Source organism: Camelus dromedarius, chromosome 3 (assembly GCF_036321535.1).
Source record: "Camelus dromedarius isolate mCamDro1 chromosome 3, mCamDro1.pat, whole genome shotgun sequence".
Lineage (NCBI taxonomy): Eukaryota > Metazoa > Chordata > Mammalia > Artiodactyla > Camelidae > Camelus > Camelus dromedarius.
The window spans coordinates 60,881,619-60,896,405 of NC_087438.1; the positions used below are offsets into that span (position 1 = coordinate 60,881,619).

At 34.3% G+C, this 14,787-nt stretch overlaps 1 protein-coding gene across 2 annotated transcripts in view; it reads left to right on the forward strand.

Moving 5' to 3' along the window:
- ADGRV1 (adhesion G protein-coupled receptor V1) overlaps positions 1–14,787 on the forward strand; it is a 471,359-nt gene that overhangs the window by 50,455 nt on the left and 406,117 nt on the right. The window contains exons 11-18 of one of the 2 annotated variants that reach the window (XM_064482395.1): positions 1,706–1,929; positions 4,762–4,794; positions 6,532–6,658; positions 6,745–6,930; positions 7,758–7,938; positions 8,665–8,828; positions 10,181–10,304; positions 11,286–11,552. In XM_064482395.1, the coding sequence (XP_064338465.1) occupies positions 1,706–1,929; positions 4,762–4,794; positions 6,532–6,658; positions 6,745–6,930; positions 7,758–7,938; positions 8,665–8,828; positions 10,181–10,304; positions 11,286–11,552 (1,306 nt within the window). The remainder of the gene's footprint in view (positions 1–1,705; positions 1,930–4,761; positions 4,795–6,531; positions 6,659–6,744; positions 6,931–7,757; positions 7,939–8,664; positions 8,829–10,180; positions 10,305–11,285; positions 11,553–14,787) is intronic. The other variant, XM_064482396.1, reaches the window with a different exon arrangement.

Sequence of the window (14,787 nt, forward strand, 5' to 3'; positions counted from 1 at the left end):
GGTGTCCTGTGCATGGTGTGGAGGTGATATGGTTAAATTGTGAAACACCAAATCTTAGGAATTTTATTTTATGTATGTATTTACATATATATATAAATTTCTGCATACACACACGCACACACACACAGAGGCTTGTTCACATATATAGCACCCTTCCTGCCTCCCACCCTGACTGAATTTTCCTGCCATCTATCTAGGGACAGCTCTGACCTTTGGCCTTTCTATTCCCTGAGCCACAGTCTGTCCCTGAGACCCTCCCCAAGTCTCTCATACTTAGATTTGATTTAAATTGGCTTGTGTTTCACATCAGGAATGTGGAGAGTTGTTTTTGTTATCAAAGCCTCATGTCAAAATATAGTGACCACAACTTCCTTTGTTTGTATATTTGATTCTGTAAATTGGCAGAGAAGCTCCATTTTTCAAGATGGTTTTGATTTTTAAAATATTTTTTTTTGATACCCTGTTTTCTTCAGAAAAACTAAGAAGTATTTCATTTGTTCTGAAAGAATGGATTGTTTTAATTCATTTATCTTGCAAAGCTGTACATTTACGATTTCATGTTTTTCCCCAGAGGGAAATTAGATTCCAGGGAAAGTTTTGAGCTCTGTGAATCTGCATTCTTCCCCTCCTGGGAAATAGCAGAAGGAGTGAGAATTTCCCTTTGTTCTCTTTGTCCCATCCACAGCTTGGCCACGCCTTCTCCCTTGGGGTGATTTAAGGGCCCAGACCTTTCTTAATTTTTTTTTGTCTTTTCTAAGAATCTTACTTTGCTCACTAGTTTCCAGCCCTGACTGTTTCTAGCCAAATTAGAAGAATGGTTAGTGAGGAAAGTATCTTCCATTTTTTTCAAGATGGCCTGTGTTAAAAGGAAAAGAACAAAGAGGATTCCTTTTTTAGGAGCTTAAAAAGAATAGCATTATCTACTATTAAATATTTGTTTGAAAAAACTTCATTATGATTTACAGTGATCCTTGTATTATATATATTTAAAATGTGCTGCACTTTAATAAAACTACCAAATACAGTTTGTTTCAAAATTACTATAAAAACTTCCATTTATTTAGCTCATACTATGGAGAGACACTTTTATCTTCACCGCAAACTTGTAAAATAGGCAACTACTAGCTTCACTTCACATGTGGAAATTGAGGTCAGACAGGTTAAGTAACTTGCCCAAGGTAACACAGAGCTGTGATGTGAGTATCTGATTTTGTTTCTGCTGCATTTACTGTATTGGTTAGAAACATTTCTTATTCTTATTTATATTATTTTCTTATTTTGCCTCTTTAGGATACATTTTATGTAATTACCCTTTTCCAGATCTAATCACAGAAGTTTATTTTTCAGTTCGTATTAAATTAATTCTTTTTTCAGACAACCTCTGATGGAAATTTACTCTTTAACCAAATTGTTCTATGTTTTTCACAGTTCCTTGGCTTTTAAAATTAAGTCTTTTTCTTTAAGACAAATCCCAGGTTAGTCATATTTTTGGTTGGGGGAAATTTTTTAAATAAATTCGATTAGCAAAAACTAATATAAAATACTTTAAAATTATTGTCATGCTTAAAGAGAACCTTGTTCACTTCTCTATGCACACAGTACATAAACGAATTCATGTAACGTGTGTGCACTAACTGAAAAGCTTATATAATTTGTGAGCATATAGTTCAGAAGAAATTACTCTGTTTTTTTCTCTTTTTATGAGGTATGCATTCCCTTACATCGGGATGGAACTGATGGGCAGGCTACTGTCCATTGGAGTTTGAAGCCCTCTGGCTTTAATTCGAAAGCAGTGACCCTGGACGACATAGGACCTTTTAATGGCTCTGTTGTGCTTTTATCTGGGCAAAGTAACACAACAATCAACATTACCGTCAAAGCTGATGACATACCAGAAATGAATGAGACGGTAACACTTTCTTTAGACAGGTAATAGCCCATTTAGGTAATGTTTAGTGATGTTTATGTCTTCAAGTTCTCTGAAATAATTTTCTTTTTTGTCTTAATTCTTTCTTCCATATAAAGTAAAAACAAGAAACTAAGTAGGTAATGTTACGTTGACCTTCTGACTTTTCTGCTGTTTGTTGATGGCTTCTGGTTAGACCGTGAATATTATGACATAGTTAACTTTAACCTGGTGTTTATTGTGAAGAAACATTACATAGAGAATTTATGGAAGGTATTAGACAAATCTTAACCATAGCTTATATTTTGCTATATTCAAAAAGTAGGCAGCAAAAAATCTAAAATGTTAGGTTAGGCAAACGGCTCTGCTGGTTTCATTTTCAACAGGGGAGAGGATTAGAGCTTTTTTGTGTGAGTAGAAAGAAAGCGTTAATCTTCATATAATGAAATTCGCGCTTTACATGGAATTTAAACATTAAATAATACTTACGTTCCAGAGAATGAAAAATAATGCAGTCTTAAGAGGTATTTTTAAGTAATAATAAGGATTTACTTAACATTTCTCAGTAGGTAATTTATATTGAGAAAATATCATAGTCTCTCAAAGAGAAATTTTTTCAATAATTCAGAGAATTCTTTCCAAAAATGAAAAAAATACTGTGTTTAATTGATGTTAATTAATTTAAAAAATCGAAACCAAGATTGTCTACTACAGATACGTATTAGTAAAGGTCAGTGTGACTTGAGGGCTCTGCAGAACTCTTATTTTAGAAATGGTAAAATTCGTAGATGAATTTAATAGGTGCTATTTTGTATCATATTAATTAGGATGGAAGTAGTAATAATTATGTTTTATAACTCCCGGTCCTCTCCAGATTTTACTCTCAGACTCTTGCAGGTTTTTCTATAAAGGTGTATTGTGTAAACACATTTTATAAACCTTATAAGTAGTTTTTATTTTTATGTGAAAGAAAAATACAGAATGTAGGGAACAAATCTGTTGAATGTCTGCTGTTTGTTTTGTTTTCTATCAGAACCACATTGTGTTTTCTTCCTTTTTCTAACATAAAAATTAAAACAAAGCACAACAACAACAAAACAGGCAAAAAATCAAAAAGCAAAACCTAAATCGACACACACACAGTTTAAATGACTTACAGTTTAAATATATATTTTGCATTAAATCTTAAGAAAAAATATTTCATGTGTTGAAAAAATTTGTGAAATACAATGTAAGATAAACTGAAAATTATTATTTTTTCACTTATATGATTTTTTCCTTTAAATCAGATTTGACTACTTAATAAATCAATGGGCAATATTAAAAAAAACTTAAGAAAAAGGAACAGCAATTATAAACAAAAAATATAGCAATCTATAGAAACTTTGTTGCTCAGCTGAGAGTTTCTGTTCTGAACTGAATGTTTAAAGAATGATTTAAATTATACCTCTGCAAGTTTGTAATGACTATTCTTATTCTTTCAAAATAATCATTTTTTAACCATATGTAAACCTTTGAAATTAACTAAATATAATTTTTAAGTGTTTTTAATTTCTCTTTCTTTACTATGGGTAAAAGCTGTACACAAGTACAAACCATGGGGTAGAGAATTTCAGAAATTATCGGTTCCTCTCTTTTCAAATAGAGGAAATTAGTTCAAATTTATACTAAAATGTTTCAGTTCAATTAGTAACTAGTGCAAACTTGGATTATCTCAGTTGTGCCTGAACAAATTACATTAAAGTGTTCTAAGGCATGTTTAATTAAATAAATGTGAGAATCAAATGTATGGTTTAAAATAACATATTTTATAAAAACCTCCATCTCAATTTTGCAAATTTTTAACAAAACTAAAGGAAAGGATGAATGAATGCTAGTGTGATTAGCAAAAGTAACAGTAAAATATTGCAACAAAAAATAATTAACACTTTATTGTGGTACCATGTACAATTTTCTTTTAATGTCAAATTCGAATGAAAATTCCCTATATTTCAATTAAATATAGCTAAAAGTTGCCCTGGTACGAAACAGTTTATGATGCCGTACTAGTGAAAAATATTTTTGTTTCATTTTTCCCAGATCAGAAACAATTTCACGATGCCGATTTATTTCAGAAAAATTTGTGATGTATGTATGTAGAGAATAACTCCTTATTTATAATATTATTTGACTTTAGAAATGAAGTACTAGGACTATACATGCTGGTGCGTTTCTCGAGGCTGCTTGAAAATGTAACACATTGCGAATTTGGAAAAGTGCTTTAATTTCCTGATATAAAGTTATATTTAAGTAAGATTTGTCATAATTAAAAGATACCATGATATCATTTGGCTTCTTGAGTATATTCGTACACAAACGATGAAAGGTGTATGTTTCTTGGCTGATAGAGGTTTTAGTTTTTCAAAGAATAACTGGCTTTAGATCTGAGGATGTAGGTTTTTTATTTTTTTGAAACCTAATTAAAGCTGCTAAGTAATTATAAGTCGGGCTGAATGAAATTTGCTCAGCTGCTGTGGTTTTGTAAGCCTGCACAGTGCTTGGCAGGCTCCAGCGCCTTGAGGCAGGCCTGGAAAGGAATGTCTGCAACGGGGCTTGACATGCTGGCTAGCCATGGGGTCATCTTCCCTAAGTGGGAACTGCCAAACCTCTTGCTAGCATTTGTCAATAGCAAAGAACCGAGTGTGCAGAGTTCCCTTAAAGTGAACATGACTAGCTCGTAGGGGGTTGGGGGTGGGGAAGGCTTTCTTTAGCTTTATTTTTACCCTGCCGTTCACTTTCCAGCAGTATTGGTGAGATTTTGGCGAATAGTGTCTCTGCCTCTTTCCCCCCCTCCATACTTCTTTCTCTGTTGACAGGGTAGAAACCGAAAGGTTTGTCGTGTATTTTGGGTAAGTGTCCTAAAGAGTGCCTTGTTTTTGATGATCCAGCATTTTGCTTTGCAAGCCATTGTTTTGGACAAGGCTGCCTTTCTGCATGCCCACTGGTCTTGAGAAATTTTGCTTGTCCACCTGCCTGTGCATGCTTTTTTGTATCCTTTTATTTTCTAATGATAAGGGTAGCTTATCTGAAGGGTTTTTTGTATTAAGAGTTTTAAATTATGAATACATTTAAGTATTTGATAAAATTTTTGAGAATTTATGTAATTACATGTTTTGAAGAACTAAAAAGTTTGAACTTTCATTATAGTGTACATATAAGCAAGATAACAATTAGTGTACTTTGCTTGTGAGATTCTTAATGTCTTTTATCAATTTTGTAGCTTAACAGAGAATTCAGAACCAGTGCTCTCATCTTTTCCATTGGTTTTTGAGTTCATCTAAGCAATTTCTTGTCTATATTCTCTCAGTTTTTGTATAAAGAACTTACTAAAAATATGCTTTTTTTTAAAAGGGTGGCTTATTTTAAGAAATTTTAACAACAAATTCATTAGTTTAATGCTCAGAATGGATTTTTATATTTCACATCCTGATCCTGTTTTGTCTCCTAGTTTATATGGACATAGGAAATTTTAATTAATGAAAATATGGATGTAAATAAAATATGGGCAAACTTGCTATGAAAATCATATGACTGCATTAGTATGTAAAAAAGATAACCATCTTATTACTTGGACTATAACTTCTGTGGCCACTAGTGTGTTAGGTATTGATTATTAGAATTCTAAAAGCTGGGGAAGGGTGTTAATTCAGATTCTTTATTACACAGGATGTGTGCTCTTCTTTCTACATATTAATTGTGGCTACATTGTAGTTTTGAGGTCTGACCAGGGGTACTTCTTGATTCAATAGAAAGTGACATTTGGAAAGGTTTAGAGCAGCTTGCAGGATTGAGAATTCTCAGAGTATGCTGGCTTTTAAACCCTCAGAGCCTTACAGTCCCAGTCCCTTTGATCATTCTAATTATACACTGAACATAAAAACCAGAAATACAAAAACATATTGTTTTAATATGTTCTTTTGAGATGTTTATGGGAGTTGCTATAGCAGGTCATGTGTCTCAGGTCCATTCTTTTCCGTTTTTTTTTTTCTGTCTGTGTATGTCCCGCATTTTCTTTTATATGCATGCAGTTAAAATCAAGGTGAATAGAATCATATTAAAGATTACAAAATATTTCTAAAATCTAGTCACAATTTTGTTTATTTTCAGTCATTGTTAGTCCAAGCAGTTTTCCAACTTTTATTCAGTTAGTGTAATCTCATGTAATGAGTTTTTAAAAGAAATTCAAGTATATGCAAAGTTAAAAATTTTTTATTTAAATATATTTTTAAACTACATGTTTCAAATTAAAATTTTTTAAAACTGGAAATAGATCTATAAATTTGATGCTACTTTATAAAATATATTGAAATCTTGGATTAATGTATTTTTGATCTATGTATGTACTGTTTGGTTTCAGTCAAATATAAAAGTTACAATGAATTCAGATATAGTAGTTCTTCTATAAATGTTGTGAGTAAAACTGTTTTGATCTTCAGTGGTTTTAATACACTTAAATTCAATTAAAGTTTCAACTCCTCATAACTTTCATATTCATTATCTGGAGGTGTTATAAATATTGTAAATAAGGCTTCAGAATTCAGAAAACTATAGGTAGCTGGTGCCTTTTTTCCCTCTGACTTCTTCAGGGTCAATGTGGAAAACCAAGTGCTGAAATCTGGATACACCAGCCGTGACCTAATTATTTTGGAAAATGACGATCCTGGGGGAATTTTTGAGTTTTCTCCTGCTTCCAGAGGTCCCTATGTTATAAAAGTACGTATGAGAGAGACTTCAATCTGTTTGTACTCACAATTTAGAACAGTCTTGAAGAATTTGAACTTTGGTGTTTTTTTTTTAAGGAAGGAGATTCTGTGGAGCTCCACATCATCCGCTCCAGGGGTGCTCTGGTTAAGCAGTTTCTACACTACCGAGTAGAGCCAAGAGACAGCAATGAATTCTACGGAAACACGGGGGTACTAGAATTTAAACCCGGGGAAAGGGAGATCGTAATCACCTTGCTAACAAGATTGGATGGGATACCAGAGGTACGGGATTTTATTTTTCCCTTGTGTTTTGTGGAAAATTGATAGTACCTAGTATATTATAGATATAAATATTTTGAAGATTGGCAAGGAGATATAGGGAAGGAAGAGGGCAAGAAAGGATTGAGAAATATGTATGTTTGGAAAATTAAAAAAAAAAAAGAAGCTTAAGAAACAAAGTAAGACTCATTCCAATTTGAATGGTCCATGTTTGTCCTACATAAAGCAATAATAAACAATCTGAAACTTTCAGTGTGTAATCAGTTTTCCTCTCCTTTCAGCTTAATTTGTGTTAAAACCTTATTTTATGTATTGACTGAACTCTTAATGATAATGGTTTTGAGTTAAGGAAGTATTTGTAATACTACTCTTTTAAAGACAATAAATTTTAAGTTTTATATTAATGAAACTAGATACTAATTTTTTTTGCACACCAATGCATATACAGCTTTTTTTAAAATTAGTTTCCCAGAATGGAGAAGGTATATAAGATCATATATAACTTTTAAATTAATTTTATTAATTTATTTACTTTTCTTAGGTAAAATGACTAGATCGTCATGACAAGTTCCAGTCTTTCTATTTTAGTGTAGAATCATTGTTTACCTTTTTCTTTTATGTATAGTGTGTACTTATATCTGATATCTCTCTTAATTGATGGGAGAATGTTAAAAATTAAAAAAATGATAGTATCAGCTCTTTTGTCCTTTTAGTAAGTGGTATATTTGTAGAAAATTGGCAGTATTAATATTCTTGAATATATATATATATTTTACTTGCCCTGAAAATGTCAACTTTTCCTTTTTCCTAATTTGACATGTTCTTTTTAGTTGGATGAACATTATTGGGTGGTCCTCAGCAGCCATGGTGAGCGGGAGAGCAAGTTGGGAAGTGCTACAGTTGTCAACATAACGATTCTGAAAAATGATGATCCCCATGGGATTATAGAATTCATTTCTGATGATCTAATTGTTATGATAAATGAAAGTAAAGGGGACGATACCTATTGTGGTAATTTATTCTACTTCTTATATTCTGTTACTGTTTACTAAAAGAAGAAATCAGTCATTTTTAAATTTCTTTAGTAAATAGTTATTTTTATTTGTCTATCTGCTTTAGGGAATACATGTAGTGCAGAAATCGGTGTTTTTAAAAAGTCATATTTAAGATTGCTATTTTTATTTTTTATGTAGTATTGTGATGATACTGATGACTTCAGTTATATTTTGATTTCAATTAAATATATGCAGTGGAACTCAAACACTCAAAAGAATGAATTTAGTCTAATAGGAAGAACTTTAAAACTAAGAGTTACTGCTTGGGAACTCTTGCAGTGGCATGAAATGAGAATAGCTTCTTTTTAGAGCCATTTCTGTCTGGGTAAGGAAATCATTTTCGAGTGTGCAGTTTTCTCTAGCAAATATCCTTATAGGACTTTGTGATGAGTGTACCTAGTTAGTCACCACCATGTTCCCAATGCTAAATGACTTTTAAAATCGCAAATTGTAATAAAATAAATGGACTTGATCTTTCCTATCAATTGTATACCTACAGAGGGAAGACTAGGTTATTACATTTATATATATATATACACCTTGAGGCTGGACTAAGCAAATAATTGGCTTTTACTAGAAAAAAAACCCTTATTTTTACTTTTATTTGAGCAATTTCTTTAATCATCATTTTAAAATTATTTAATATATATTCATACGTGTTACACGCTTTTGTGTTTCACAGCTATTTATAATATAATAAGAAATCAAGGCAACTTTGGTGATGTTAACGTGTCATGGGTGGTTAGTCCAGACTTCACACAAGATGTATTTCCTGTGCAAGGGACTATTTTCTTTGGAGATCAGGAATTTTCAAAAAATATCACCATTTACTCGCTTCCAGATGAGGTAAATGTTACATGTATAACTCTCTCTTGTTGTTGTTTAATAATTATTTTTTATTGAATCATGAAGCATCTGGTAATTTATTTTGTTATGTGAGTATATGATAAAGAATTCAGGTGTAATAATGTCTGACTATGAGACAAAAGAGAAATATTATTTCTGGTTTCCTTGAAGGCATTTTTTCCTCTTAGAACTGATAGTCGCTGGTGACACCTTGTAGGTGTCAAATATCAGGGATTCAGTGGGGAGAGAGGTTAAGTGCTTGGCTTGTACTTAGGCTCTTTGAGAATAAGGCACCACCTACCAGATATCGTAGGTGCACTCTCAGAGGGATGATGGGTTCAGGGCAATAAAGAAAGGGAACTAAGTAACAGTTCTAAGTAACAAAGGGAACTGCGCTTTGAACAGGTGTGGAAGCCTGTCTTCTTTCCCTCAGACTCTTGCCTCGAGAAACGACAACACTCTTCCATTTTAGGGTGCGGAGAAGACGAGCTTACATGAATGAAGTAAGAGAGAAAGTGTCCATGGGGATTCATATAGACTCAGAGATATGGGGAACCTCACCTTATTAGGACATGGGAATGAGGTCTTTATGATGCACTTGGGTAACACTTAAATTAGGGTTTGTAAGGGGCCTTTGAGAGCTAGCTGAGCTTTTGTTACTATTATAAATTCTGTTCTAAATATGTCAAAAGTTCTTTTTCTGTTCTGTTTTTTTCCTTGAAAACAACATATATCCCATTTTTTTTTTACAGAAATAATATGAGCCATGTAGTGTTTCTATTTTTAACTTATATAAGACAAAATATCTATTTCCATTAAATTTTGTAGTGAGTCAAAATAAAGTAGCTGTTTGGGACCCGCAGACATAGTAAACAGTCTTATGGTTACTGAGGGGAAGGGGGTGAGAAGGGATAAATTTGAGAGTTTGAGATTTACAAATGATAACCACTATATATAAAAATAGATAAAAAAATAAGTTTCTTCTGTGTAATGCAGGGAGCTGTATTCAATATCTTGTGATGGCCTTTAATGAAAAAGAATGTGAAAACAAATATATGTATGTATATACATGACTAGGACACTATGCTGTACACCAGAAATTGAAACATTGTAGCTGACTATACTGAAATAAAAAAAATAAAGTAGCTGTTTGGATGAATGCACATTAAAATTTTGAGGGGATCTGAGTCCTACAGGAGTAGTTTAGCATGGTTATTGCCTTGGTAATGGAAATGAGTATTAGTACTATTATTAATAAAGCCATTCTTTTAAAAGAGAAAACTAATTTAGGAATATGTAATGGAATTATTTGTACAAATCGCCTGACTAAAACGTGTAACATTTTCCAAAAGATTCCAGAGGAAATGGAGGAATTTACCATTACCTTACTTAATGCCACTGGAGGAGCTAAAATAGGAAATAAAAGTACTGCAACTCTGAGGATTAGAAGAAATGATGACCCCATTTATTTTGCAGGTGGTATTGCTATCTTATTTAAGTGAGTTGAACAGTATAAAATATATTTTTTCAATAGTTGTTTTAAGTGAACGTTTTCTATAAACCACAATTGATGCTTGTTGAAATATGATTTCATAATTTGGGTGATCATTATTCAATCTCTTTGATAATTTAACAAATATTTTTAAGGTTCTTCTAAAGGAAAAAAAAGGGTAAGTACTATTTTGTTAGCTTTATTCTCCTCCTACCTTTAAATTCCAATGTATTTTCTTTCCTTTGTGCAAAAAGGAATACTCTTCCACATAACCTCTTCCAGGACACAGTGGAAGTCTGGGTATTATACTTAGTGAATGGTCCTATAATAACTAATATTTAATGGACATGTAATTAAGTTTTCCCCATTTTTGCCACTTTAATGCTTTCTTTAAAACTGTCTTTTGCCACATGAGACACCTTTTAGTTTTATTTGGGAGACTTAATTGGTGTCTAATTCTTTCTTAAACCATTTTTGCAAGCTATTCAATTTACAATCGTAGAAGGAATCTTTTAAACCTGTTGAATTTTTATTGATTTATATTCTTAACCTTCAGCTGACACTTACTTAGTGACTTACTCCGGTATTCAACTTTCTGCTAACTGCTGTGGCAAAAATAAAACCTAAGATATCCTATTCTCAAGGAATTCATGGTCTAAATTTGGAAATGAGGTGTATGAAACAATAGGTAGAGGATTCCAGATAGTATGTAATTCACTGACAAACTGAATGTTGAAAACAATGGATTCTGTGGGAATCAAGGCAGGAGGAAGGCCATTGACTGGAAGTAATCAGAGGAGACCTCGTGGAGGTGTTGGGAACGGAGCTGAGTGTTTAAGCAGAGACACAGTGGAGGGCATTTCTTGTTGGGGGCGGTGTGCAGAGAGAAACGTATGTGATCTGAAAATACGTAGATGGAATCAGAAAAGCTTACACGTTCCTTCTTTTCTTTGTGACTATTTCAGAACCTCGTGTAGTGAGGGTTCAAGAAGGTGAGACTGCTGACTTCACAGTTCTCAGAAATGGATCTGTTGATGTTGCCTGCGCCGTTCACTATGCTACCCTGGATGGGGAGGCAACTGCAGGAGAGGGAGACTTTGTTCCCATTGAAAAAGGAGAAATGCTTGTTTTTGCAGTTGGAAGTAGAGAGCAGAACATATCTGTACTCGTTAATGAAGATGATATCCCAGAAACAGATGAGCCCTTTTATATAATCCTCTTTAACTCAACAGGTAAATATATTTATGGCAGCTCTGTTTCAGTGCTTAAAAGATGATATTAAATACTTCACTGTCATCTGTGATTATTCAAGGGCAAGACTGTTTGTTTCATTGCTTTCTGAAGTGAAGGGGTGAAGAATATATGTGTTGAAACTTCATGTACCTGGTATGCATTGTGTCATCATTTTTAGTCTTTTTTTATAAGATAACACACATAGAAAATTACAATATTATATGAAGAATAAAAATGTTTTAGCTAAAGGTACCCTAAGGCTTTTCCAGGCACCCAAGGGCTTAGGGCATTCGCATTCTGTAGTCTCTTTCCTCCTGGCAGGGTGCTGGCCAGAGGGGCTGGGAAGCTGCCAACCTAAATAGGTGGCTGATCCCACCCGGCTGTTTGATAGTTCTCTGAAGCCACAGCCACAGTGAATGACAGTTTGCAAGGGGGCAAAGATCCACTCTTCCTTCTCCTACTACAAATGAAGCAGGATGTTTTGACTCCAATAAATGGGCCCTGAGAATGTTTTCACCCCATCTGTAGTAAATTGGAGGCGCTGTGGCTTCTTTTGATATTTGTTTTATTCTTTTAAGAGTACAAAGAGCTATTTTTTCCTTATTCTTTTTAGAGTGAGTTGAAGACATGATATTCTGTCACCCCTCAATACGAGTGACATTCTCCTACATAATGACAACATAACCATTAAAATCAGGAAGTTAACATTAATACAATCATTGCCTCAGGCCCCGTTCAAATTTCTCCAGTTTTATGAACAGTGTCCTTTCTAGCAAAATGATTTTTTCCCTCAAATTATGAATTGCATTTATTTGCTACATCTCTTTTAATCGCTTCAATCTGGACTAGTTCCTCAATCTTTCCTTGACTTTCATGACCTTCATAATATTGGTGATTACAGGGCAGTTATTTTGTAGAATGTCCCTCATTTTGGTTTGTTTGATGTCTCTTATTATTAGATTCAGGTCTTGCATCCTTGGCAGGAGTTTCACAGAAGCAATTCTGTGTTCTCATCACATCCCTTCGGTTGGCACATGAGTTTGTTTTGTCCCTTTCCTGCTGTGTTCACTTTGATCACAATTTAGGTGGTGACTGCCAGCCTTCTCTATTGTACTTTTTGTTCCTTTATAATTAATATTTTGTGGGGGAGATGCTTTAAAACTATCTGAATATCCTATTACTCATCAAACTTTAAAGTTTTTCTCTGATATCTTTTCCAGAATGGACTCGTGATTTCTGTTTAATGCAGTGGGTTATATTTTTATCATTATTTACTTTGATGGTCAGATTGTCCCAGATTTGACTCGTGGTAGCCTGTTCAGGATGATTTCTTCATCTTTTTGACATGTCCCTGTTATTCTTTGAGCATTTCCTTATTCCTGACACAGCAAGCTGTTCCATACTCGTCCTGTACTTCTCCTGGCACAACCCTGAAATCAGCCATTTCTTCAAGGAGCCCTGGTTCCTTTTAGTGAAGAATGTTCTTTGGAAACCAGGACCCTGGCACTAGGTGTGCTGATTGTTACTGAGGTTGTGACCCTCCAAGACCCTCTTACAGGGATAGGGACTGTATGTACGTATGTAGGCATTATGTACACACACACACGCGCTTTAACATCTGTAGTTCTCTATCCAGGTGTATATACTGAGGACGATAAGTTCATAACAATGTCTCTGTTTCTATCCAGTATCACAGGGTTCATTCTAGTTTTCTCCCTTTCTATATTTGTCCCTTCCTCCTCTGGTAATGGGAAATCCAGCTCCCATTAGCTTTAATATATTTACTTACTTGGTCAGTTCGCCATTTACGTGACCACTTTCTCATTGTTTCCTTTACCTTCTTCCCACATTGAGACTGCCTTCATTACTGCACTAGGGCTCTCACTTCCTGCTCTAGGCCAACCCTCTTCCCCTGTGTGGATGCCCTCCCACTCCAGCATCCATCACTGTTACCCTCAGATGAGATACTCTCTCACCCTTCGTGAGCTCTAGCCTTGCACTGGGTCCCTGTGATGCTCTGGCCCCCACTGGGGTGAAAGAAATTGTTACTGATAAAAATAACTTTGGTGAAGTGAAATTGGAAAACAGAAAGTTCTGCTGTGAGGTATAGGAAGTTGATGAAGAAATAACACTGTCTTAGAATCGTTTACTCTAGAAATAAATTCCTGATGTGGTTTATTACTTTGATATAATTATGGTGATAATTATGGTGATAATCTTTGGGGTCAAAATGTCACTGGAGTTAAACTATTGTTGATAACAAAATGTCACTATGATTAAAATAGTGGATCAAAACATCCTGAACCCCTTGTAAAGAGAATGGAAAATGACTGCAAGGAGAGGTTTAGTGAGTTTATTTTGTAAGAGGCATCACTGAGGAAATATGTATTTGATTTTGAGGGAGAATGAGAGAGAGAGAGCGGTATGTGTGTATATGTACTGCTGCTGCCTTTGACTCCAGTATTCTTCCAGAAATAGTGGCCTGTGAGGATTTAGTGACTTTAGCTGTGAAGGCGTGGCTGACAAAAATCTCTAGAATTTGTGCATTTAACATCCTTTCTTAGTTCTTTCTCTTCCTCTTCTATGATGTCAAAACACTGAGGGCTTGAGGGGATCAACCATGGGAGAGCCGGAGGGCCTGCGTCTCTGCGTGACCTGGTGCTGCCAGTGGTGTTTGCACCTGGTAGTTATTTTCACAGTCTGTGCCCTGAGACTGAGTTACTGGATCCCAGGATGTGGTCATCCCTAGAGCCCTTGTAAATACTGTCAGTTCCTCCTGTAGAAAAGCAGTATCAGTTTTTAGGACCACCTATGACATGCTGCATAACAAATGCACATGATAGCAGAACCCTCCCAGAATTAGGCTTTCTTGTTTTTTATTAGATTTGTGATATATTTTAAGTTATTTTCTTACTTTATATTGTTGGCATTTTCTATACAGCGATTTACCGCCTGTATTTTGTGTTTTTTTCCCTCTTTCCACTGGCTAGTTATCAAATAAGGTTGAGTACAACTGTCTATATACATAAATTGTTTTTAATGTGCTGGTTTGCCACATAGTTCTGTTTCTACAATTTTAGTTTTAGGTGCTGTCCTCATCTAATTTTGAAAGTTTTATTTGTATCAGTTCAGTTAACATTCATAAATAATTTCTGTGTACCAGTTACTTACAGTAAAGTTTCGTGTGTGTGTGTGTGTGTGTGTGTGTGTGTGTGTGTGTGTGTGTGTACTAAT